Below are 27,213 nucleotides of genomic sequence, written 5' to 3' on the forward strand. Positions count from 1 at the left end.
AACCTGAAATAAAAATAATAAAATCACGAGGTTTTCTTGTGTATCACTAGACTACGGGAAGTGTAAGAAAGTTCTCTTAATTCCTTCTTGGTAAGTAAATGGTTGTTGTGAACATGCATCACTTTCTCCACAGTTATTTATAAACATTTTTTGATGGAAAGACACATTTGAGCCAACTGTAACTTTTTTTCTTCAATTGAAAATGGAAATTAACTTCCTTTTATTTACTAGGTTCTGTCCAGATGCACCTTTAACTCTGAATCTTTTTGGAAGAGCAGCGAGTACCCATCTCAGCAGGTATCATAGATCAGAAATGTCAGGAATATTTTGCTTTTGAAATTCAAACAAGTGTCAGAAGTGCTTATCCAATATTTTGACTATTTCTGGCAGCGATGTTTTTCAAATTGCAATATTTAGAGCACAACTCTGATCATATGTGTACATACATCTACACACATATGTGAATATGTGTGTATATATATATATATGCATTTCAATAAAGCTTACAGTCTCCTCCTTTGCAATACGTAGCATATGAACCTAAAATCACCAAAAGAGACAGCAGTAAAAATACTTTAAGGCTTTCGTGTATAGCTGACAGATGGACAACAGATGCCCACCAGAGGTAAGCAAAGTCAAGCCTTTAACAGTTGAGAAATGCTACAAGTTGTGTTTGTACCTGGAACTGTATTTGTACCTGTCTGCACAGAAGGGGACTGGTTTTAGGTACTTCAACACAGGTTATTTTTGCACAGAACCGTTCTATGATTCAGTAGGTATCTCAGAAGAGGCAGGTCTATCGCAGCAGGCAGCGGTCTCCAGGCTGCAGTAGCAGCCAGCGCAGAACCGAATGGTGTGTCATGAATCCGGCACAGGAACGAAGGGACAAAAAGGTTGGTTTTGCAGAAATCCAGCACTACAGAACTGGACTTTCTCCAGAGTCAAAGAATTTCTGTGTTCAAACTGCTCAGACCAAACCTTACCATGGGTGACTGTGGATTTTCTGTGTGTCTCAAAGAGGCTTCCAGTGGCAATGGAAACAGCCCTTCAGGTCTCTGGATCAGCTCCCCTCGATGATGACCACACAACTCCCTGACTTCACAGGCCCAGGGCCAGAATGCATTTACTGCTCTTTGGAAGCACTCAGACAACACCTGAATGTTCTGTGTCCACAGTCAGTGAACAGTGAGGAAAACTGAGCACTACATGATTGCTGATAACATGAACGTGACTCTCCTTTCCCACCTACAGTTTATGTATTTTTTGAAAACACCTATAATCTTGACAGGAAGGTAAGGATCAGAGGCAAAATATTTAAAAAGATAAATCATATGTAAAATCACCTGTGAACTAAGCGCATACATCTGATAGTTAAATATGAGTCTCCCACACCTCTATTTAAAAAAATGTGATTTCTGGTCTTGTAAACTCCTGATCTTACAAAGGTTTTCTGTATTGAACAGGAAAACACAATAAAGTCGAGTGACTTAAATTTATCTTAAAGCAGGAAAAACAGAGACAAAAACTATTCTGCATTTAATTTAATTTTTAATATGGCTTATGATAAACACGGATGGGATGCGGTACATACTGCACCTTGCATGGCTGCACTGTCATGTTGGGTTCCGTTGTGTTCTATTTCCATTTCTGGGATTCCAGCATCTGAAAGATGTGACACCAAAGATTAATGCATTCCCCTTTGTCCTTCTCTCATGCATCTTTAGAAAAATATTTACAGCAAACTAGGGTGATCTCCAAGTTACATGGTCTTGCATAAAACATTTGGTCTTCATAGAATTTTCCATAGTGAATCGTTTCCAAAATGTGCAAACATTACTGGTCTCACAGTGAATGATCTTTAACATGCCTCACATTTGTCTGACAATCAGGTAATAAGCCACATGTGATATTAATATATCTGTAAAATTCTCTTGGACAATGAGGGCATCGACGTAGGAAAAAAAAAGTAAAAATGGAACTGTGATAATGTTAAACTACATTGACTCTCCCAGCCACATACCTGCAAAGTACAGAACTACCAGCTATAGCCATTGCCAGTTAACGTGTGTGTGCATATCAGTTTGTACAAGTGTATGTTACAGATCAGGACTGTGCAAATTTCATTTAAAATAGTCGGCTCAGGATGTTGTAAGCATGTGTTATCCCCCAAAACAACATTACACCCATGACATTATGTGAAACACTTCTAGATTTCTGAGAAGAGCTTTCCAAAATGGACTGCGCGCTTTTTTTTTTTTTTTTCCCCCAAGTTGAGAGAGAGTCTCAGGGGGATATGCACTTTTGAACTATTTAATTTCATATTGATAACACCTCTGTGTGCACAGTCCTTCGGGGGGGCAGGCCTCCAACACCCCCGGGTGTTCCGATAACAGATGCCATTATCCACCTTGTGCCAACAAGGATTAGCATGAAGGGGATGTGATTTGAATCCACAGCACCTCCAATGCTGGAGAAACATCTGCTTCCCTTATACACAGCACTTGGAAATCAGAGCAGGAAAAAGCCCCACACCTGGAAGGGAGCTGCACACACAGTTGTGAAGTTTTTCTGGGTAGAAGCCTCTTCTGGACTTTCTCAAAGAGAGAATAACTGTACTGCAACAGAGCAAGCCCTTACAGAACAGTCCATACCCAGAAGAGTAATATCAGTAATATCTTATTAATATATGTGTAAATCAAATATATGTGATGTAGGCATATACAGCCCCATAATTGTATATAAGCAAATAAACAATATTTTCATGTATACAATTTTTTTCTTATAAAACCCCAAGTGACTGCTATTACATAGGGTTTCCCTTATTCAGATCCCTGTTTTGAATGAAAGTTCGGGCACTGATCTATTACTCTAAAAAGGTTCTTTTCTTTTCCAACCTTCCAGGGTATGTGTTGTACGTATGTAAAATGACAAAGTCATCTGTAACTAATAACAGCATCTGTTAAATGAGACAGACAGTCAGACTGAAATTAAAAATATTCAGAATAGCCCTTCACATTTTGTTGTCATAAAATTGCACCTGCAATTAAATTGTGGATTAAGATGCTAATGAGCTACCTGATTTGCATGTGCAATCAGATTAGCATGTAAATATCACCTTCTTGCAGGCACTAACATATATATGACTACCTGAGTGTGCCTGCAAATCAAAACATTAGCAGCCAGGCCCCCAGCAGCAGATGTACAGGTCTGTTAATCACATTGCTGGCGTGTTGGTACCCTTTAATTTGTGGCTTCCAGAACTGCTGAGCACTCGGAACTGCAGTGCGAGCGGCGGGTGAGCACCAGCGACGGCAGAGTCTGGGTGAGTGACCTTACAGAACAGCGGGGTTTTAGGGGTTTTCCTGACACTCCTCTCGAGGTGATGGCTGTGTCTGTGGGATCTGATCTGGGCATTTTTCGGATCCAGTGGAGGTGGTGGAAAGGCTTCTGGTGGCTTTGTCCACCCACACTCCCTTGGTCACTGTCCCTTATCGCGGTGCAACTGCAGGCTGTATATCCCTGCCCGAATCACCGCTGTTCACTGTCAGGACACCAGAACAGCCGGTTCCTGGCCACAGTGATATGCTGGACTATAAAACCCAGCAGATGAGAATGCCTCGGAAAGATGCTGCTCTCGTCCTTGAAGAGTTTATACCTCCTGGGGGCTCCAGATAGCTCACACCCCGCAGCCCACCGCGGACGCTGCAATGGCAGCTCATGCAGACGGGCTGGCCCTGGCTTTAGAAACACTCTGGGCAGCCCCCACCACTGAGAACTCCAGACAAGCTGAACCCCTTATTTTTGCTCAGCAGTTCAGGCAGGTTTTTTGCAGTCCATGTTATTAATGATGGCTCAGTTGCCGGCAGTGCCCAAAGCAGGCAGCACACAGTTAACGTAAAGACTACACGATGTACAAACGCAGCAGAGAGCGAGTGTCACTCTGATCCCTGAGCCTCTGCAGGGACTTGGGGTAGGGACACACCAATCACACCTTAGCTACAGAACCTGAAATTAATCAAAACCCAAAGATTCAAACCAAAGCTCTACACTTTGGTCAGAACCACATGAAGCAGGGGAGGCCAATCATCCCACTACCCTGTTTAGGAGATTAACTGATTTGCTTTTGTTTCACAAGAATATTTGGGAAGTATTCAAAACCTAGTCAGCTCTGAAAGCTGAATCATATTTAACAAATTTAATAGGTCCTGAGGCTCAGCAAACTTCAGCCAAACAGCTTTTACAATGAAGCTCAACAGTCCTAAAAAATGAATCTGCTGGGAGAGAAGAGTTCAGAGAACATTATAGGAACCAAATTTCACATTGTCTTAGCTGGCACTGGAACAGATTTCTCTGGTAATATATTCAGCATTTGTTGTCATGTCTGTGTAAACTGCTCTGTCTGTTTCTTTAGTTGCAGATTTCTTTATTTTTTTTTAATTCATGACCCAGAGCACATGGCCTGAAATAAAATTTTCATTATTTCAGGAAAGAATTGTGGGGTTTTTTTATTCTGGAATTTGGTTTGTGCATCATTTTAACTTTTTTCACTCCATTAAACATCACTTTAAGCTAACTGCGAGAGGCCACCTAAGACATTACCATTTAACATCCTGAGACCGTCACCTGATGTTGCCTGTTTAAGCGCCTGTTCCACTTGTTCTCTTCTCTTTGACTCAAACTCCAAAGCTTCCTGCAATTTTCTCTTTGCCTTCTTTTCTTTCTTCAAGCGCTTCTGAATTGTTGCTGAAATGTAAATAGATTGTAAGAATGGCTGTTAAAGCACAGGTAATATCTAATGGAGACAATAAATGATGAGTTTATGTTCAATGTTCAAGGGCCTAGCTCTAGCTCAAGAAAAAAGAAAATTCTGGCATGAATCTGATACAAACCCAAAAAACCCTCAAGCCATATCCTGTAGTGAAACAATGAACAGCCTGAAAGGGCTTTACACCTTGCTAGAGATTTTAAATCTTATTCTCACTCTGCAACAGCCCCATGGATTTAAGTCTCCTGACCAGAACCTAAGAGTCCTGGCGCCAGCCCAGGGGCTCACCTTACACAGACTTCACCAGTTGGGACTAAATTCCAGCTTCCAAATTCCAAATTCTGCAGAGTTTGGTTGAGCAGATCATTGGCTTAAACTGATTTCTAGCAACAGCAGCAATACACACCCTCTAAATTAAATAAATCTCTCACCCCTCATTCTGACCTCTTCCCTTAATGCTGAGAACTATATTTCCCCCTCCTCCCCCAGTAGTTTTATCCAGAAAGAGAATCCAAACACACTGGTTGTGTCTCCCCTGACCACTCCTCATGGATGGAGGAAGTCTTCTGAATATGTCAGAGTTGTTTTAGTTGTTTTCTAACATTAAAAGGAAATGAAATTTGTTTCTGCAGGCGAACTGTGTGCAGTGTCAGAGAATCGGGAATGCCCGCAGCGATGGTGGGCAGGGTGAAACCCCACAGAACTGGGTGGTAATTTTTTGGTAAAACTGCAGCAGCAGTTGGGTGAATTTTGAAGGAGAATAACTGAAATACCAAGAAGCACTGCCCAAGACAGAACCCAGGTGCGAGGCTATGGAGAAGCTGGGTTAAGTGGGTACATACTCACACTGGAGCAGCAGCAGCACAATGCACAGCTCTTGTTCCAGAACATCTGCCATCAGCTGGCAAATCTCACCGGTACGAGCAAGACTGGTCGGGTTAGAGGCTGATGCCCGTGTATGTTCTCAGAACCAGCAGGAGGACATTGTCAGCAAGCTCTGGAAGGTGTCAGCAATCCCTTCCACAGCACGCTCGAGCTCATATGAAGGCATGACATTTGTACAACCCACCGCAGCTGGTGCAGAGGGTGGAAGAAGGCTTTTGCACTGTGCTGCTCCTGCTCCGGTTCATGTGTGTAGCCAAACTCCAGAGCAGTACCTCATCCCATGGATTAATTACTGAATTAAATCAGTGGAGAAGTGATGGCACTAGGAAAGGTAGGTAAAACTAACAGATTGAAAAGAATTTGAGCTTAAACATACATGCCCTTCCACAACTGCCATCTCTCTCAGAGCCACGTTTGCTGGTGTGTGCACTCTGGCAAGTATTGCTCACAAGTATTGTTAGAAAGAAAGTTGAATTTATACAAGCAGTATTTTGCAATCAGCTTTTATTTATTTGCTTCTGTATATTAGATACTTGCAAAATTTGAATCCCAAGATAGTTAGAAAATTTACTAAAATTTTGGAAAAATTCAGTGAAAATCCACAGTATTTACATAACTTCTTGTGACCAGTTGTTCATCTGAATTCTTACTGACTTTTACAGGTCTTTATGGATTTGTGAATGCTTCAGTCAGGGAAAAAAAAAAAAAGGACACTATTACAGGGGAGATCTCTGAGACACTTAATAAATTATGTATGTCAAAATGTGATCTGTAGAACATAACTTTGGAAAATTGAGCAACCCATGTGAAGAAGCCTATCGGACTTTCTGTAACAATAAAGATGTGCATGTGGCAAGGACCTGAAAGACAAACAATTCTGAGGATATTGATTATTGGTAAAATTCTCTCTTGAGCCAGAAGCCAACAAAGTCTGTGAATGGCTTAAGGCTTTTGTTGACTTCAGTGTGACTCCGAAGGTGCGCAGTGTGCTGTCTGCCCACACAGAGATACGTTTTATTTTACAGAAACACAGCGGTCTCATCCACACTTACACTAGGGTGATGCAACATTTCCACCGTGCAATTTAACAACTTCAGTAGCGTTCACTGACCCTTCCCAGCCTGACTCAGCAGTGCCCGTCTTTGTTGCCTCTGACCAAGGCTTGGTGCTGTGGAGAGCCCTGTTCTACACGCCCAATTTCAACTCCTACATTTTTGGTCTTATCTAGTTTTGTCTTTCTGATTTAATGGATGTAATCTAGAAGTAGCTCTTGGCACACCAAGCACTATTCCTCTCCTTGAGATGCTAATTTGAATTTTAAAAATAATACTGCGTTCTTTGCAATATCACAGTGAAACATTCAGATTTACCAATTAAATTGTTTTATCAACAGCTTCTAAATGGTCATGGTTTTGTCTTAGAAGATCCCACATGGGGAGTGCTATTGTATGTCACTCTTCTGAGGGAAAAAAATTATCTAGGGTTATTTGCTTCAGCTTGCACTTGGGTAGACAGCTTCCCGTAGTTCTGCCTATTTTGTTGCTCTGAAGCTGTCCACAAGGAAAACTAGCTGACTAGCACCTAGCTACAGAAATGTGGGCTGCGTGAGTAGTTGAGGTAATGAAAAAAAATATCACCTAAATACCCAAATTACAGACATCTTATCTTTCTCACAGTTAAGACTGATCCTCAGTGCTTGTAGGATAACAAAGGGAATTCAAGCTGTCAAATGAAGCAATCGGGCTGGGAATACAGAGGCGGAGCAGCAATACCACATGGGAAAGGCATGAAACTGCATCAGTGCTCCTCCGCAGAACCAGCCAGAACTCTCTGCGGCCAGCTGCCCTCCAGGAAATAATCCTTCAGTCACTGTTCCATCTGCTTACAGAAAAGTGTGCTTCATTCTGGTTTTATTAAATTTAAATCTTTCATTACCAGTGCGAGTCCACCGCTGCATTACCCTGAAGCAGCAATGTCAGTTAACTCCCAGTCCCCAACAGCTCCAGCCGGGATGCCGAAGGGTTGTACATTTAATAGATATCTAAACTCCATTCTTCATTCACTCACCTCTGCTTTGCAGCTCGGCTGTGAGTTGCCTTTCCAAGCTCTCCCTTAGTTCTCTCTCTCTACAAAGCTCCATCTTTAACTCTTTCTTTTCCTGCTGTATCTGCTTCTCCTGGACTCTCGCGTTGTCCACAGCCACTTTCAGCAGGCCCTGAAACACACAGACACGTGTAAGTTCTGAAAATATCCGTTTGTTTCAGCAGTAAAAAAAAAAATAAAAAAAAAAAAAAATCAACCATGTATTTCTTTTACACTCTCTAGGAAAACAGAAAAATTAAAAGCAGGAACCTATAGACCTGGGCTGCAGGTGGGCACCTGAAGTAGCTCAATGTTCTACACGAGCACTTTGGTGGCATGGAGTCATTCAGCCCGGCTTTCGCTAATCCATCCTCCTGCAGCGGTTTGTTACAAACAGTGCCATGCCACCGCTGCCCTTGGTCAACTGCAGGGAGCAGCAAAGGGGGAATAATGAGACTAGCGAATTTTAATATGACCATTATTGCCAACTATTAAGTGAAAGAGACAACGTATGAAACCCTTTCACGATCGATAAGGCCAGGCAGTGGAAACCTAAGCATTACATTAAACAGAAGAAATTAGCATTGCAGAGACAAAATAGTTTCAGAAAACTTTTAACAGAGATTGAAAAAGAAACAACACATTTTCTCTACCATGATATAGCCTGGCCCTATAGAGAATAATTTACCTGAATGTTGGTTAGTAGTGTTTCTACTGATGAAAGACCATCCGCAAAAAGAAATGGTGCCGGAAATCCAGGAGGCAAGGCCTGTCCAGCCAGTTGGACTTTATCTAAGGTTGGTTTCATTATTGGAATGGCAATTTGGACCTCTTCTGTAAAGACAGGTTTAAAAGCAACATCAGAAAGCATTGGAAATACAGGTGAATGTAATTTCTAGAAACTAGCATTCTGGTTACCTGGAACTGAAAATACAAGCGCGTTAGTAACACTGACATTGCGTCAGTCTTTGGGCAGCTGGGATAGTTGCAAAGGCAAGCTTGCAAAATAGTGCAGGACAATAATGAATATACTGAAGACTATAACATAGCTTAACAAAGACTATTATATCTCCAATTCTACAGAGTCATACTACAGAATTATCACAGCATTACGCAGTTCATTAAACCTGAATGACCTTTCCTCGTTCTATCATGTTTGCCATTCTGTGATGTGCATTTTTTGTTGTTATAACCTTGATAAAATTCTAATCAAGCGAGGTTTCACATCTCTTTACTCCTTTATCGTTCCCATACTCAGCAGTAAATAATCTCCACTGAGTCATCCCCTCCTGCTTAGCTAGCACCAGCTCCACGATGTCAGTAAAGTGTCAGCAAAGGTTTTCTTAACAAGTACCTTGCTACTTTCAGCCTTTCCAGCCAAAAACGCTTTGCTGAGTTATCTCTATCAGAGGCCCAAAGAGAGCCGGGTGGCAGGGAGTCACGGGAGCGCCCCGGCACGGGGCTTGCTCCTGCGATTTACTGCCCCAGCTAGAGTGATGCATCTCTTACAGACTGTAGAACCAGGACCTGGCACCTTCCCCTTCGCTTGTTGTTTCAAATGGACCATGCTGGTATAGATCAGGCTGTGCATAGGTTGCAGACATGTGTATCCAGAAAGAATCAACAATGTTAGTAATTATTTTTCAAAAATCCTTTAAATTGTGATGAATCAGGACTATCACCAATGAACTCACATTTTTGAATAGGATGATTTAAACATATTTTAGGACAGTAAATATCTCTCCTTCTCTCAGATCCCGGAGTACTTCTTCCCCACGTATTCATTCTAAACATCAAGTTCATTGCTGAAACCCACAAAATTAAAATCTGCTAGCAGTCTCTGAAGCCAAACTCTGCACATTTCTTTTACTTTGAAATGTTAAAAAAAATATTTCAGTGCAATATTCCAGGGAAACCCAGTCTACATACATTATGTTCCTGCGCTTGCAGAAATCATGAAGAATATTTTCTCAGTGATTGCTTTTTAGTAAAGCTTGCAACTAATGTATTGACCACAAGTGCGTGATGCATGTGTTCTCTAAGGGCAGCTGCACAGCCAGTCCTGATCGGTTCGTTCCTCAAGTGCCTTGGTCGTATTAAAGCCAGGATTTACAATTAGCCCACACCATATTCAAAAGGCCGCCTCCTCCCACCTCTCATTGAAAAAAACAAACCAAACAAAAACACCAAAACCCTCAGAAAGACTGACAACAGTGAATTAAGCCGCGGTGTCTCTCCAGCAGCACCATTATCTAGTTTCACAAGCTCCTGGAGCACCTACTGAGCCGCGAGCGCTTTTTGCTGTGTCTCTGAAACACACCTACTGACAACGAACCAGCAGCACTGCCAGGTTGCCAGTATTCTTGGAAATCTGTGCTTGGGGTGGTTTGTTTTCACTGTGTTAAGTTAATAAATATAACTTCTTCATAATGACTCTTCAGGACTAACAACAACAGAAGCCAGTAGCCTCTACGCATCTTCACAGCTCTCATTTCACAGCTCTGCGCATATGATTTAAATGATCCATTAAAAAAAAATAAAACCAAACCAAAAACCACAAAATAAACCCAAAAAACCCAACTGGTAACATACTCAGACCAGAGAGTTCGTGCCAATTCAGATACACCATATCTCATATTTAAATATCTTATATCAGCGGCAGGGTTTGTAAAATAACCTGATTAGTTGTTGCGTACGAGGCTACAGAGGAATAATGGAGTCACCAAAGACTAAACAGAAGTGGCATTTGAAAAAGAAACTAATACATGAAATGTGCATAACAAAACTACAGCTGCTTTGAAATCTCTAGAAATCTCTCCTATTTGGGGATGAAAGTAATAACATTAAATTGGCTGAAAGGAAAATGACTATTGACTGTGAAGACAGGTTGCATGGTCTATGGTTTGTAATGTTACTGTACAGCAGATTGAAGTTCCAAAATAGTATTACTCTTCTTTAAAGAGATAGACACAGCTAAATTAGGTGCTGCTGGCTGCAGTGAGGATCAAATGCAAAAAGAATCATATTTCATCAGACCTAGTCAACACCAGGAAAATAAATAGAAATATAAGAGGTATGCAGGCAATGATTCATTTTGATAATCTGGCCCAAGAGAGACACACAGAGACAGCACACAGATCTAAGCTCCTGCCAAAAGACAAATAGGACACAGAGGGTGGGAATTGGGATGACAGTGTAGCAGAGGTCACATCGATTTTCAGCAGCAGTTTTCACACAGATGAGATAACCCTGGACTCTATTTGGCCCATTGTTCATATCCTACCTGTCCCAGAAGCCATAAATTTCCAAGTCCCAGAAAAAGGGCAGTAAAGAAGAAGGATTCTACTTATGACTTCTTATGATTAAGTTTTTGTGCTAACCAAACATGCTTTGCAGACCAAGGTCACATTGCATGTTAAAGTCTGTAATAGCTGAAAACTAGAAGCAGCATATTATGTTTTAGCGTATATGGGTGGAAACTGTCAAACCATTAATCATTTTTTTTTCTGATTGAAATCACACTCTGCAAAGATGAATGATAAATGCATTAGAAATCTATTTCAATCTTGTAATAGGTCTTCACATCTGAATGGTGTCTCCATCTTGCCCACATTCTGAATAAGTGCACAGTTAGGCAGAAATTTATTAGCTAGACTGGAGAAATAATTGGTAAAGCAATTAAAAATGGCACGTGTTGGAAGCATTTTTTGTGGACAGTATCAAATGTATCTCTTTAACAGAAAAAAAGATGTTGATTTAAGCATTTTAATTTTAAAGAACACTAAAAATATAAATGCTAAAAGCTGCACTCACACTTACAGTACAACAGAATAAGCAAGAAATAAAGCTAGGACAACTACCGTCTAGCCAAGGACACTAACCACCTTTCTGTTTATTGAAGCAAAGTGGGAACTACTTTTATCAAGCTTGTTTGTTAAACCTGCCATGCTTTATAGCAGCATTCAGGAATCCACTCTGAGTGCAGTCTTTTTATTTTAATTTCTAGCCGGCACCCAGATGAATAGACAAAAGCAAGAATTATATTGCAGACAAAAGAAATACACGGTAAACACTAACAGTGAATGAACATTATCGCAGGAAAGCACAGGGAAATGCGCTAGGAAGTTTCTTGTTCTTAATTCGAAGTATTTCATCTTCTGTCTTCTGCCTAAGTAGCAGCAATAGGGATTGGAAAATGAGACACCAACCTATGGACTAAACGCAGCACTGGGACACGAGGAAGGCAGGCTGCTCCCTGCATGCCAGTGCGTGGCCCAAACCAGCCGGCAATCTCACCTGCCAGCTGGCTGATACTCTTTCCGAAGGCATGTTTCTAAATCCATCACTCATACACCTGATCCACTTGACATGTCACACTCCTCTCAAAACAAGGTAGAAATATTAACGCTACGATTTACATATTGCCTAACACTAGTTACCCCACCACGTTATTTCTTCACATGCAATTCAAAACTTTATCTGGGGCTGGATAAGCATTACATGGAAACCTCACCTCGAGCAGCTTATAGAACATAACCCATGCACTAAATAAATATGTGGCATATGGAGAAGAGAGGAACAATTTATACAAAATTTATAGTTATGAATCCGCTCGTTACTAACCAGGACATTTGATCTCAGAAAGCCGTCAGCCAGCATTAATAAGACGGTTTTGAACATAGATGGCAGCTGGGTCACTCCTTTTCCCTGCCTGTGGCATACAATTTAGAAACTTAAGGACTAAAATGGTTTATCGCAATTATAATTTTTTGAACTTCATATTTGAGTGATGGGGATTACATTTCATGGTCCATAGTTAAAGAAGAACAGCCTAGACACTCTCATGGACCTTTCTGACCTTTAAGAAAATAAAACAGAGGATTGGCAACACCAGCTGAGTTGCATGCGCTACTCATCTCTGAAAACACAACGATATGTGTTTACTTGCAATAGCATTATTTGTCCAAAGATCTTACAGAATCATCCAAACAAATATACCTTCCCAGCAGCAGGAGGTCCCAGGACTTCCAGCTGCACATCTACTTCACAGCAGCAGTGACAGGCAGCGGTGCCCAAACACGGGTATTTTGATAGAATTAGGGCCCAAATTCCCATTTTGGACTGCAAAAAGCAGTGTTCCAAAAAAGTGAGACTTCTTATTTTAATTTTAAACCCTAACAACTTCTGTGTTGCTTAACTAGAAGCTAGCAGAATATTTTTTCTTTTACAGCAAGGTAAGCATGAAAAACCTGCAATCTGAAGCATTGTTTATTTCAATTTCGTACCTATAAGTCTGCAAGGACAGGGTTATCTGTCTGCAGCGTCTTAATAACTCTGAAAATCCTCCATAAACCCCTGTCTGCCTTTCCCCCTCAGTCATCGCTCCTTTGCCGGGAGCCGAGCGCTCCTGTTCATCAGGGAGAGCAGAGATTCCTCCTCCTAACCTGGCACCAATCACACTCAGAAATTTACTGCTTTAACCTTGTGATTCCGGTGCCAAATGTAAAGTCACTGCTGTTTTTCTTAATTACAGTCCCCGAATGAGCAGGGTCAATGAATGCAATGGGGGAGTAGCTGATGGATCCGGCGCACGAGCTTTAAATCAGACTTTAGTTCATTTTCCAATGATTGATACAACTCGATAGCACACAAACATTTTTCACTACTGAGCTTTGCTGTAAAGAAACTTCACTTTAAAAATGGTATCTAATCATTATATATACATTTCCAGGCTGCCTTGAAAGCTTTGGGAAATTATCACAAACCAGTAACATCAACTGTCCTCTGCTCCATGGTGTCCACGTCCCAGCTGTTCCCTCCCATGCACTCTGAAATCAGTTGAGTTTGTCCTGAGCAAGTGTTTAAAAAAACCCTTTCTGTTGTTTACAGCACAGGGGAAGATGTAGACCATGTCTGTTAGATTTAGAGCAATGTGCTGGCTTCGGAAAAACTGAGTATTTGGAGTAGTAAGAACAGAGAAAGCAAATGAGAAAGCCATGGATCCACCATCCTTCCATGGGGCTGTTCTCGGGAATTACAATGCTGGGAATAGGAGGAGGCAAAAAGTGGAGAAACAAAAGTCTCACTAGAAAAGGCTGAAATTACAAATTGTCTTTATCTGTGCGCTCTTTATCAAGAGGTGCATAATTATACAGCTTTGACATTTTCATCAATTATACCTATTTATAACTTCACCATATTTACAATATACACTGATGCTCACAAGGCACTGACGGTAAAAACACCTGAAAATATTTTATTAATTCAAACGTTAAAAAAAAAAAATCCAAGTTAGAAGAGATACTAGGTTTGCAGTACTAAAGAATGACATTGAGGAGTGCCACAATTCAGTAGCTAGACAGCCCAGCTGAAGTGTTCACTGCAAGTAACTTCAGCCTGAAGTTTGAGATGTACAGAAAAACAAACACAACTGACGGCACCTGATTAAATTCTGTTCATGAAGGAGAACTATAAGTACAATTAAGACTACTAATAAATATATAAAAAGCCTTCAAAACTACAATATTCTATATGCACAACAATTATTTACAGTTGGTAGTTTGTATAAACCCGCCTTCTCCTAGGAGCTGCTCCTGAGCAGGCTTTGGCAATGGGGATTCCAAAGCATTTCAAGTTGTCCTGTGCTTTAAGTTGCTTCTTAATTTACAGAGAAGCTTAAGTACCATCGATCTGCATTCTCCATACGGCAATTTAAAGTAACTAATTCCTTTCAGCTTGTAATAATACCTTGTCATTCCTCACACCAACCAGAAGCATTATTTCTACTGACAACAGAGGAAAGGGAAAATGTGGACTACTCACTAAAAGGCCAGTAATAAAATTACTGTGGTGTGGAGGAAAGGAGGAAAATGAAACAAAATAAACAAAATCCTCCTCATGGCCATTATCAAGAGGTTATAATTTTTTTCTCATTTCACTCTGCTCTTAACATTCACAAAGGTTTTTTTCGTGGTGATTTTTAAGCATCACTGTTGTCTGAATATTCTTTTTCTGAGATTTTAAACTGTCAGATGAGGATGGGTAGGAAGAACTTGCCAAGAAAAAAAAAAAAAAAGATTCTTCAATTTTCTTGGCGAATTCAGCTTTTCCCTATTAATGTTGAGATTATTTCTTCAACTATTTTGTTGCAAATATTTATGACTCCATATGGAACAGCAGATGTTGAAGGGAAGGGATAGCAGAAAAGACTTCATTTTCAGCAATTACCCTGCTACTTGTTGTCATACTGTAGGTGTTCTTAGTGCATCTATTTTACATACCACCCTGTCCTTTCACACACTGCAAAAATGTCAGTTTGGATAATTAATGTAATAACTTTAGTCCATATCATTTCCACAATATTCATTTATGAAAAAAAAAAATATAAATAGGACAACAGGAGGAAGAAACCAGGAAGGAAGGGGGAGGATAGGAATTGCTTTCCCAGTCCTTCTGGAGTGTCTGATCAGGAATCAGCTTCTTGCAAAGCTGCATTAGGTCCTCCATACAAAATCTCTCCCTTTTCCTTTGAGACAGATTCCAGTCACTGCCACCAAGAAGAGAAATCGTACAAGAAACAGAAAAGCAAAGCTACCCAAGATGCAGTACAACAAACAGTAAAATCACTGCATAAGAAAGGTGACGAAACACGGGCTGGGTGTGATGAAGACTTCACCAACCCCACACATCTGTACACATGCTGGCAGCCAGCTGTGACCAGCGGGACCCCCGACACAGCGTTGTTCCCTTCCCCTAGTCTGTGTTCCTGATCTCTGGGAAAACCAGGCTGGAACCCAGACACCCGCTGCCTTCCAGGGCCCAGGCACTACAGGTAAGTCCTCTCTGGCCACATGCAAATCTAAAGGCGCGCAGAGCTGAGCAATAAGGAATGATGGTATTCCCTGACAGCAAAGCGTAGTGAGCACCAGCAGGACTGACCAGCTGCGGGCTCCTCCTGCCATCAGAATAAGGTAAAGGAACGCCAAACCTCAAATAAATAAATATTTTTGTAATGTGTTTGCCTTCTATAGGATTACACAGAGTTAATACTACGTAGAGATTATAGTTACATATTATATGATTTATACTAACATAGCAATTATAACACACAAGATAATTAATCTCTTAATGTATTTTAACATAGTACCAAACAACTATCAATATTGTTATGTTACGTTCAATTTCTTAAAGTAGATGTATAAGTAGCAGTTAAGTCCTCCAAATATTTGAAGCAGGCAGAGTACTCCATTTCCTGGATATTCCTGGATAATTATTCCTGCTTTATTAAGGTTTACTTTACAACAGTGTAAAATAGGTTATAACGGACAATTCTGCTATTACGTCCTCCCCTGCTTAGGCTTAATAAATATTATATTCCACACCATCCATTACAGCCAAGCAGTGGAGAAAATAGGAGAGGTAGTAATCTCCTCCACAGATGTAAAATACCTTTAATAAAATAAGGGTGTATAACAGTCAGGAACAAATTACCGAGATCTGCTTTAATAAAATAGTACCCTTAAAGAAGTATCACTCTTAAGGTACTGACATTCCCACTGGTGATGCAGTGTATCCTTTCAAAGCAGTACAGCTTGTTAAAATGGCAAGATATCTTTCTGCAATAGAGTGTTTGTGTCCAGGCAGATACAAGGTTTGTATAGAATGCATCCAGGGAGCCATAAAACTGGTGGGAAACATATTTCTCTGCGGTATTTTAGTACTTCGAAAAATTCAATCACTGGGAAAAAAATGTTTTGCTGTAAACATCTGAAGAGCCTTATAAAAGCAATGGCTTCCCACAGCACCTGCTTAAATAATTTTAAGAGGGAGTATGTCTTTGGTCATCTTCTAAAACTCGTAGAAAGCTTCTTCTATTAATTTCCCTGCTGCTGTCAGGCCGGGGCACTTTTAATCAGAAATAATTATGAGTGCAATTGGGGGATGTTCACCAGCAGGATTTCTGCACTGTAGAAATAAGAGAACTTTCCAAACTGATCGCTAGGAAAATATGAGTGCCTGAACAGGAAAACAGACCCAGAGAGACGGTCACCTGAAAAGTTTCCTTCTGAATGAACTATGAATTCTTCAGACACCAACAAAGACACCTCTGCTTATACATCCCAGTGTTTGAATCCCGTTCAGTTACACGCTGACTGTACGCACCCATCTCCACCCGGGGCTCAGCAGCACCCCAAAGTGCTGCCCTCTCCTGCAGGTGTTAAAGGTCACAGACCTGAACCCTAACGCAACGGAGCCACTCTTGGGCTAAGAAACAGTCAGAATTCAGCTTATCCCAGTCCTCCTCCCCTCTTCAACTAAGCAGCAAGCAATGGGCCCTCTGATAGAAACGTTGTCGCAGCGTATCGACAGTACATCTTGGTGACAGGGTGATTAGACTCACACGTCTCAGCATTACAGCAGCTCCCGGTGCAGAGCCGCATGGCCATAGCAACACAGCGCAGCTCTTTGCCACCAAATAATTACATGGTGCTCTGGGGAAAGACAAGTTTTCCTAGCACACGGCCAATCTATCAAAAGGGAAAACTCTCGCTGACCCAAACGGCAGCTGCGATCAGAGCAGAAATGGAAGTGAACCACCAAGCGGTCCACATCCACCACTTTGCAACCTCATAACTGTTAAGTCTACTGCTGTCGCTTACCCTGAGCTCTTTTAAAAGATCGAATACAGGGGAAAGGGAAGAAAGAGGACAACTTTGTGCAGGGAGCAGCAGCTATCTGACATTAATCTACTGGGTTCTCCCTTCAGGTCAGCCTGGGCGCAGTGTCTGGCTGCAAGGGTGGCAGGATGCTGGGCTACCCCCTCCCACCTTAGCACCTCTCTAGTGACCACCTCGAGTTTCACCAGTAACAGCCTAGTACCTCCTGAAGGCAAAGCACAAAAGCTGGAGAACTGAGCAATTAAGATTTTTTTTTTTTTTCTTCAGCCATGCCTATGTACTCGAGGAAAATTATGAGAAACTTCATCAACCTTTTGTCTCTAGATCACTATAACTTCTAGTACACTTTACAGCAAACGAAAAATACCACTGGTGTCATCATTACTAAATAAAATCACTAAACAGATTTTTGGATAAATCTCTTGGACTTACATGCTTCTCAACTGAAGACAAAACACAAACCAAAACAAGTTACACAGAAACCCAGTGCTCCACACCTCTCACACATTCACAAACCGATTTCAAACCAGCCTTGGATTTGGTTGGAGGCTGAAAAATCCAATTTCAGGGACATGCCACTTTCCATGGCTTCCAGACTCGGCGGCTGATGCTTGGAGTGCAGGAAAAACAGAGGGGAGAGAAAAATGCGCCATCTCAAGCACCCTCCCGCTGCAAAGCCAAACGCTGAAGAACCAGCTGGGACCAAAACCAAAAATACCTTGCTGATATTCAGTAAAAAAGTGAATACTGGAAAGTATCAAGCAGTTGCCTATGTATTTTGTTCCAAACGATGGAAATACAGCTCTGCACTCTGTTAGTGCATCTGCCCTTCTGGGGGATTTCCAGCAGGTCAGCCAGGAGCATGACCTTATTGATGTTTGTAAGTCATGTTAAAAACTCTGTAAGCATAAAATCCTTTAAATATGTTTAGGTTTTGATTATTACTACAGTGACTTACAGCTTTTAGCAACCCAGGCATTTTCCTTTTAAAACCAGTTTACTCTCTTTGCGGGGCACGTGATATTTTCACTGGGGTTTATTCCACCTCCTTGCTCTGCAGCAGTGCGTTACTGGAGAGAGTAGCTGACATACCCATTCACGACAGTGCACAGAATGAAGCTTAATGACTCCCAACCCCAACGTACTTCATGTGCTAAAATCAATGCACGTTGCCTGCTACAGTATCTCCCTGTGAAATTGAGGCATTTGCTCCGAAATTTCTCTCTCAACAGGGTCTTTTCTTTTTTTGCAGCGCTTAACGGCCTTTTGTCTGCTCTCCTCTCCCTCCAGTGTTGCTCAGATGGCAATCTTTTATTCCTTGTGCAAACTCATTCGGAAAATGCTGGATGGGCTACAGCTGTGTACCGCCATGTGAGGTCTAATACATGTCAAGCAGCGCTTTACACGCGCTGAATAAACACAATGAAACAATGGCTTAACTGATTATTAAAAAGGCAGGGTTCTAGACTGAAAGCGGTATTTAAAATCAGATTTAATCAGCTAGTTTTGTCAATTTCTGAAAGGTACTGATGCTGTGCACGCTGCCGTTCGAGCTCTGAAGTTTCCACAAACGCTACTGCAACCCGCGGTGCCGCAGCGAGCGATGGAGCTGCTTCTGGGCGGTGAATGCAAACATGCACGCCTGTAGATGATGAAAAACAAGCAGTGGAACAAAACATTAATGAAGCATGAACCCTACCTGAAAAGTATTTTCCCATGTATCTTCTAAGAAATGAAATAAAACAGATGTTTTTCGGGAGCCAGTCTCTGTTCAGGTACTGTGGAACCTCTGCCACTCAGTGGTCCTCGAACAGTAAAATATGTTCTTGCTTTTGCGATGTAGGAAGTCTGGCTTTATGCTCTCCAGTAGTAAATACTGAGTTAAGATCAATCTGCATTGCTTCTGACAAAGGATATGCAGTCTAGAACCATAAAAGGTCTCTTTAAATGTTTTGTTTAAACTGACAATTATAAGACCATGCAACTAAATTTTTTTTTCAAAGTCAGAATGTCAGAAATTATAATAATACAGAAAATTCAGTAATTGGCAGTCAAAATAAGTATGGATCCAAAAAAAAGGTGCCTCTGACCCTCCATAAGACACGACTTGGGGAATTAGATTTTTTTGAAGGACTATTTGAAAGTCTGGGCAATGATTAATCTGAAATGAAATCCAAGGTCCAAATTCTTTATACCAATAAACGTTCTCCACTGACGGTATTTCTCTGGGGCACCCCAGGAATATATGCGAAAAAATGCACTGTGAAGGAACTAATTTATTTTTTTTTTCCCTTCAAGTGAAAAATGCCAATGTTGTCCTGAAATTTAGGTTGTAAAAACTGGTGACTTCTATTAAGTGCAGGATGAAGAAACTTCATTAGCTTGAAGTCCGTGGATTATCAATCAAACGAGAACTAAGCACGAAGCAGATGAAAACGGCAAACTGCTCTAATTACAAATGACGTTTTGTGCATGATTGTGACTCAAGAATTGTTACAGGATTTTGTGGGGAAAAAAAAAAAAAATCATTTGTATCCACAGTCCAGAATAATATGGTCCATTACAATGATGTACTTTGGAGCAGAAATGTCATTTGTTATGTTTCACATTTTTTCTGTTCTATCCACTGAATCTATATTTAGTTTTATTTTTTAAAAAGGATGAATTTGCTTTAGAGAACTGACAGCTTATATGAATATTTCAGTTTTGCTTGCAAGTACCAGGAAAAAACCCATGGCATAAAATGCAAGCTCCAAGTTCCCCAGAATGCCTACTGAGAATAAATTCTATATTTATTTGTATTTCATTTTCCTTGAGCAATTGCCTTTCCCTTGGGTATTTATTAAAAGCATAAAAAGAACACGCCAAATCCACTTCTCAATAACATCCATTCAGCATTGTTGAAGCTTGTAAAATTGCACTAGACTAGCCAAGGGGAAAACTTTACTCACTATTTAGTAAATATATATCATTTTTTTTTTCTGGTTGAGAAGCTGTATTGTTTAATCTTTAAATTCTCTCTCTGCTCCTGCTTATTGAAGAAGAAAAAGCTGCCATTTTGGTATAAATTGGTGACCTCACATGGGCACAGATGTGATGTATATGCTGAATCCACCCATCCAGTTGTTGGTTACTTGGGGCAGTCCTACACCACCCCGTTCCCATCAGACTTCAATGCTGAAGACTTGAGCAAGGTTTCCATCAACTCCACTACACAAAGATCCAGTTAAATTTTCTTCTGTACTATTTGCCTGAAGATTCCCATAAATAATCTTATTCAACCTACACTCTAAAATCCCCCGATTGAGGAAGTGTTAGTAGCAGAATGGTTTAAAGAGAATTTGGCCATTGGGAAGGTTGGAGGAGCATTTTCATACTGCAAACGGTGCATGATGGAGACATCCACTTTCGTAGAACTAAATCAGCAAAATCCACAAAAAAATGCAATGAAACAGAAGTGACTGGTCGGGCTATGACCACAACGGAGCTGGTTCACAACGCAGGAGCCAAGCTGTCTCCACACCATGCCTCTCTCTCCTCCTGCACCACGTTCCCGTCAGGCCAGGGTGGCTCCTCACCTCCCAGTGCAGAGGTCTTAAAACTGTCCTGGTACCATAGAAAATGAAAAACCCAACTCCCATTGTATAAGATCACTTCCCCCAGTGCAGTTGACCATCACCATGGTTTCTGTACGGTTTTATTATGTCTTTTCCACCAGAGCTTGCAGGAAGAGTCGTTAAACACTAACGTTGGAGCATGCGACGACAATGACTCCTAAATGGCGTACGTGGCCGAGAGCAGGGGTGAGTGTCTCTCGCCCACAGCTCCCCAAGAAATTACAGTTTCTCGCTTGTTAGTAGAAAAATGATGTCTTTAAGATCTAAGCCAATGTTTTCAGAAATATCATGGATTGTCTTTATTGCCAGCATAACAAACCCCCCCAATATAATAGCAAGTAATGTGACCATTGCCCTTGGCAGCACCATTAAACCGGGCAGTGAACTACTTCAAATGGCTGCGAGTGTTACACATTAGTTCTGCCTTAAGTGGGTTGATTTTAACAGTCAAATGTGCACTGCAGTCTATCTGAACATTCAAAGCACCTTTCAAACTTAATTTTACAGAAATGTTAACGACCAGAACAAACTATTGAAGGCAAAAAAGAAAAGTAATTATTTCACCAGATGAAAGGAAACAGTAAATTAACACTCCTGTTTTAAAGGGGGGCTCAGTAACTTATCTGCTTTAAGGAAATACCATTAACTGAAGGTACTATGGATATTTCACTTAACATGTTTATGATCCGGGTTTTTTTTTTTTTTCCTCTCCTGGCCTTTAAAAATGAGGTTTGAGGCAAAAGGAGAGCTGTAAATCTTTAATCGAAATACAGCAAACTCCAGAAATGCTTTATCAAAGTCATAGCAACAGAATTGGTTCCTAAATATCTACGTTATGTGTCATGTACGCACACGTACATGCCAGTGAGAGGAAGGAAAAAACAGACACAACAGAACAAAGCCTTCAACAGCAACAACCTTGATGTCCACAGAGGCCTCCAAAGACTAAAGAAAGGAGTAAGACAGAACTAGAATGACTCAGAAGCATTCCTAATATACCAGCAGTGCCTACGTACGTAAAAAAAAAATTAGGGACAGTTAAACTAATCCTATTATTACACTAAAAATTATCTCAGGAGAAATTTGTCATAGCTTAGAAAATGTTAAACTGCTTGTTATACAAAATACCATTTTTTGTACACAAGCTATTATTCAGTGCAATTTTGGAAGACGTTTAAAAACAGTCACTGGCTTACAAGCACTATTTTCTTACCATATGTGTTACGATGTAGAAGCAGATTGTAGACATTTCCAAAAGGAATTTCAGATATATATTCTAAAAATGTTTACAGCAAAACCTAGGTAATCATTATTTTTTTTGTGGACATGCATTTTCCACACAATAAAAAAATACACTGATATCAATCTGAGGTTTGAAAATAATTTATTCTGCATAATCAGCATAGCTACATATGCTTTTCATTCTGGAATCACTCATTCGCAGACTTCAAATGATGAAATGGTAATTATTCTCGTGACTTATACATGTCCACTTTGAAAATATGGCCAAATGTAAGGCTTATTCAGCAAAGCTGCACTGCTGATGAAAGTGGCTTTAATCTTGGCTTTCAATTAATAGTTTTTCATAAAGGAGACGTTAGCAGATAAAAATATAATCCTGTATTACACACATACCAGTGTTCAAGTGTTTATACATATTTCTATAGATACTTGGTGCTATATACACACACACATATATTCATATAAGACATATATGACCTAAGAGGTAAGGAAAGAACTGCACTCAGAATTTAGCAATAGTGAAGAAAATTGAGAATGAGAAGGTCAGGAAAAGCTGATGATGCAGTCTCAGAAAACACTGGCTTTGGCAGTGAAGCCAATTTAAGTCGTTCCCACGCCCTATAGCACAGCTCATCAGCCCCTCCAGTGAAAATCTTTTGGTGCCTATTTTTAAACAGCAGCATATAAACAGAGTCTCTTCACTAACACCTCTGGGTGATATAGGATTATTATTATTTTGGGTAGATACTTCCTTGCTTAAGGTATTTTGATGAGGAAATAGACACAACCTGGTTCATTCTTACACATTACTTAAATCACAGAAGTTGATGTCATTTAACACAAAAATGGGAGTGGGAGTTAAGGCCCTTTTTTGCAGTGGAACAAAATATATTATCTTGTTCAATTTAAAGAAGAAATTGAAGGAAGTGTGGAAACGTACACTTTAGAGAGCAGCCGCTGATGGACAGAGTGGAGGAGAAGGTAAGGTAGACTTCAAAATCGGGACACTTAAAACTCCTTAGAAAGGTGTGACTGGGAGAGCGCTGGCAGCTCAGCAGCTTACTGGCAGGAAAGAAGTCTCCTCCACAAATGAACCCTCCCTTGAGTAGCTTCTATTCATTCGAGGGTGTTAAGAGGACAATTCGAGGAATAAGCAATAGCTGAAGCCAACCCTTCAAGACAGGACTATATGGTGGAAACCCTTTAACCCTTGTATGGGACCCACTCAGAAAGTGCCAGACACTCCCCAAATGGAGCTGGAGCCTGCCACCTCTGTGTCGATCACCCACCTCGGACTGATCACTATTTGGGATTGAGTTGTGATAAACACCACCAAAGCCTTCAAACAGTAACTCCTACTTCTTCAAACACGTGATATCAGTACTGCTGCCATAAACACATCAGCATCGAATATGAGGGCAGTAAGTGTTTGTGAGCCAGCAGTCCAAAATCCTAAGTTTCAGCTGCACACAGCAAGGTATACACTTATTTAAAAATAAATGTGAAATTCAGTCTTCCACAAAAGCAGCAGTGTCATGAGAAAACTTGGGCTCAAAGTTTTGTAAACGCTGCGTTTTCAATATTGGAGTGTCAGTCTTCATTCCCTCTCTGACAAGGTTGTCAATCAAACGGCAATCTAGTTTTGTAAGACTTTAACCAAAGATCAAAGCAATGATACTGCTGAGTTCACATTACCTTCCCCGAGATAACTACTTGAATGCTTTCATAGCACCGCATCGATATTAACTTTGCACCGTTCCTTCCAAGCAAATAAAACAGGACCCAGTTTGACAGCCCTTCTGGCTTCGGCGCTCAGCCCTGATCTAAACGGAATCCCAGTCCCCGTCCCCTCCACCCCTCTGTAGCTGCCACCTGGATATTGAAGTTGAGGACTGCAGGACCTGCATTCAGTTAAACTACCGTCAATTAAAAAGAAAATGAAATGTGCTTTCTGTCTCCTTTGGGAGCCACGCTGAGTGTCTTTTACTCAATAACAATAGTTGGGCAATAAAAAGATGAGTGAGCAAAACGTGGTATATCATCGTTTTGCTTTTGACTTCAGCCCAATGGCAAATGAAAGGCATCCAAAATCAATTTCAAGAAGCTAATAAATTCAGTATGTGAAAGCAGTGAAAATGCAACTTTTGCAGCCTCATCATCAGGCTGATTTGCAAGCAAAGCTGGGCCCAGCTCCTGCACACCATGGCACCCTTATTTGCAGTTTCATGCAGGTCATATACTATTTCTACAGAGTTTATATTCTGAGGCTAAACACAGACATATATCTATCTTCTTTCCACAAACATATGTCCTGATAACATCACAATAAAAATGTGAATGCAGCATGCCCAGGAAGCCACGCCGATCACTATCGGTTACCTCCTCCAGCACCAGCGAAAGGAAGGTGAAGGCTAATGCCGCACGCAAGGGCATGCGAGGAGCAGAACGACGGCTTGCCACAGCTCCACACAACCTTCGAATAGATCTCTTTACGGCAGCGCGGGGAGGGGGCTGTTGGGGTTTTTATTTTCTCGTTAACTGCCTGAGAAGCTTGCCAGACCATGCCCAGCTAAAGGCAAGCCTCCAAAGGGGAATGAACGGACCATAATTACAACGGAATTTAAAGTACTCCTTGAGCAACGCTGGATACCTTTGATGTACAGCTTCTGACCTTACCAGGAACCAACACAGACAGCTTCCACTTACCCCAAGCAGTTACTTCAAAGTCACATGAGAAGAGAATTTGATCCACGGTTTCTACCACGCCATAAGACACCTTGATTCAGTGTCAAGGTGCAGTGGCCTTCACCAAGGGGCTTCACGCGAGACGTGACTTTGCAGAGCGATTACCAATAAGCTACTTGAGAAAGGGATGGCTGCACGGAGGTACCTCACCTGGCTGCCAAGGCCAGGACTGACTCCTGTGAGAGCAGTGACGAGGCACCACCTTTGGGTACACGCTGGACCTGCACATGTGGTATGAAAAATCACAACTATCGAGCCAAGGCATGTAAACAAACAGCTGTACAGCAGGGCTGGGAACCATGGGTCTGTACTGGAAAAAAATCAGAATTTCTGAGAGCAGCAGTTTCTATTTTTCACGTAGCCAATCTATGTGATGCCTTTTGGATTTTTTGTTGATCTGAACCAACTGCAGACTCCAATATTACAGAAGGTCCATTACATTTATCTAGCTTACTTGGAAGTCTTTAACAGCATTAAGATTTTTTGGGGTGTGGTACATATTTAAAAAGAATAAATAAATAAACACCAAAACCGAACAGGTTTCTGACCTTGAAGATTTCTGGGTCAATATATGGATTTGTTTCTGATAGAAAAAAAGAGATAAAAAGAGAGAAAAGGAGGCAGGCAAGCTGGGTGCTGGATCGAGTGTGAACTGGCAGTGTAAGACACGGATAGAGAGAGGAACTGAAGAAGGACGGTCTATGTGGAGTGGGGACATGTGCGAGTTTTAGAAAACAGGAGGCGGAGAACACTGTGGAACAGAATTATATTTAAAGGGGAGAAGTTAGGACTAGGTGAGAACAGTAAAGGAATCACACTCAGAGTGTAAAACACTGCTTTTGTCACTTAGTTCATACTGTGAACGTGTCCAGGTTTTCCTTCCCAAGGCAGAAGCAATGGGAAATGCTGTTCTTTCCTACTCTATTTCTTCACCAGAGCATCATCCTCCACAGATGGTGGCAGCTTTTGATAGCCCAGACTGTTATTATGGGACCTGGGACAACTATTCCTCATGCTGCAGAAAACACTGTGCTTATTTTTCATGTCAGAAACATCAGATCTTGTTTCCTCTGTCTTTACTTCAGGATGTCACTGAACAGATGAAAACGAGTGACTGTAAAACCCAACTCAAATCTGAATTACACTGTAAACTCCTCTTTCTTTTGTAGATGTTATATCTATTTTACCTGCTCACCTCTAATGTGAAACAAGAGGAACAATTTTTTCAGTCTCAAACACTGTTTCTCCAGCGGAAGACAACCCGTGCCACCCCCACTCTCCACACTGCCAGCCTTCTAAAACACCTCCAGCAAAACCTGAAAAATCCAAGAGATTATGTTACTGATATTTCTGTAACACCAAACAAGAGTATCTTCCAAATCTCCTTTGCAGATAAAGCAGGTTACAGAGCACGTGTGTATCTCTACAAGTCAACTTTAAAATAATAACTCTTCAGCGCAGTGTAACGGAGGCACCTGGGCTTTCTACCGCTGCTTTCATGCTCATGTCATCTTGCCCTTGTGTGTGATGGACCGCGCTGCTTTACGCTCCCTAGCAGAAACCAAAGGGTCTGCAATCGTTCACTGGCTGGTGGTCCGGATTGCACCAGAATGCAAAAGCAAAGCCATACGAGCACATATGTTTTCATGTGAAACAGAAGCGTCCGGACTGCACCAGAATGCAAAAGCAAAAGCCATACAAGCACATATGTTTTCATGTGAAACAGAAGCCAAGCTGTGAACACAATCTATCACCCTGCCACGAGGAGCTCCGGGAGAAGTCAGTCCCGTCCACCCGAGTGACCCACTCGTCACACCTCTGTGACCTCGCATGCGAGCACAAGGGTACGGGATGGGCTGGGGCCACCTCCGTTCCATGGGGACTCACACACCACACTGGCACAGCGCTGGCTTTCGCCATACCCCAGAGCAGAGCAACGTATAGCCCAGGTTTGTTGCCTACTAGATGTCTGGTGAACTACTGGTAACATTGCAAAAGCCCCTCTTAGACGGGAACGTGGTTCAATCTGCTCAGAAAATGGATTTAAACTGCTTAATGCTATGGGGTGCTAGTCCTTTCCAGACCTCTTGTCAGACTTCACTAAGCATACACTGATTTGACATATTTTTAAGTATGAATTGTCTACAGTCAGTCCTTCTTGCCCATAGGACTTAAAATTAACTGTCAGAACGAAAGTCTA

The 27,213-nt window shown here is 41.3% G+C and overlaps 1 protein-coding gene across 1 annotated transcript in view; it reads right to left on the reverse strand.

Moving 5' to 3' along the window:
- DACH2 (dachshund family transcription factor 2) overlaps nucleotides 1–27,213 on the reverse strand; it is a 138,351-nt gene that overhangs the window by 8,238 nt on the left and 102,900 nt on the right. The window contains exons 8-11 of the mRNA XM_010077088.1: nucleotides 8,421–8,566; nucleotides 7,718–7,865; nucleotides 4,600–4,743; nucleotides 1,597–1,662 (exon numbers count right to left, since the gene is read on the reverse strand). Of these exons, the coding sequence (XP_010075390.1) occupies nucleotides 1,597–1,662; nucleotides 4,600–4,743; nucleotides 7,718–7,865; nucleotides 8,421–8,566 (504 nt within the window). The remainder of the gene's footprint in view (nucleotides 1–1,596; nucleotides 1,663–4,599; nucleotides 4,744–7,717; nucleotides 7,866–8,420; nucleotides 8,567–27,213) is intronic.

Source organism: Pterocles gutturalis, unplaced genomic scaffold (assembly GCF_000699245.1).
Source record: "Pterocles gutturalis isolate BGI_N339 unplaced genomic scaffold, ASM69924v1 scaffold19678, whole genome shotgun sequence".
Taxonomy (NCBI): Eukaryota; Metazoa; Chordata; class Aves; order Pterocliformes; family Pteroclidae; genus Pterocles; species Pterocles gutturalis.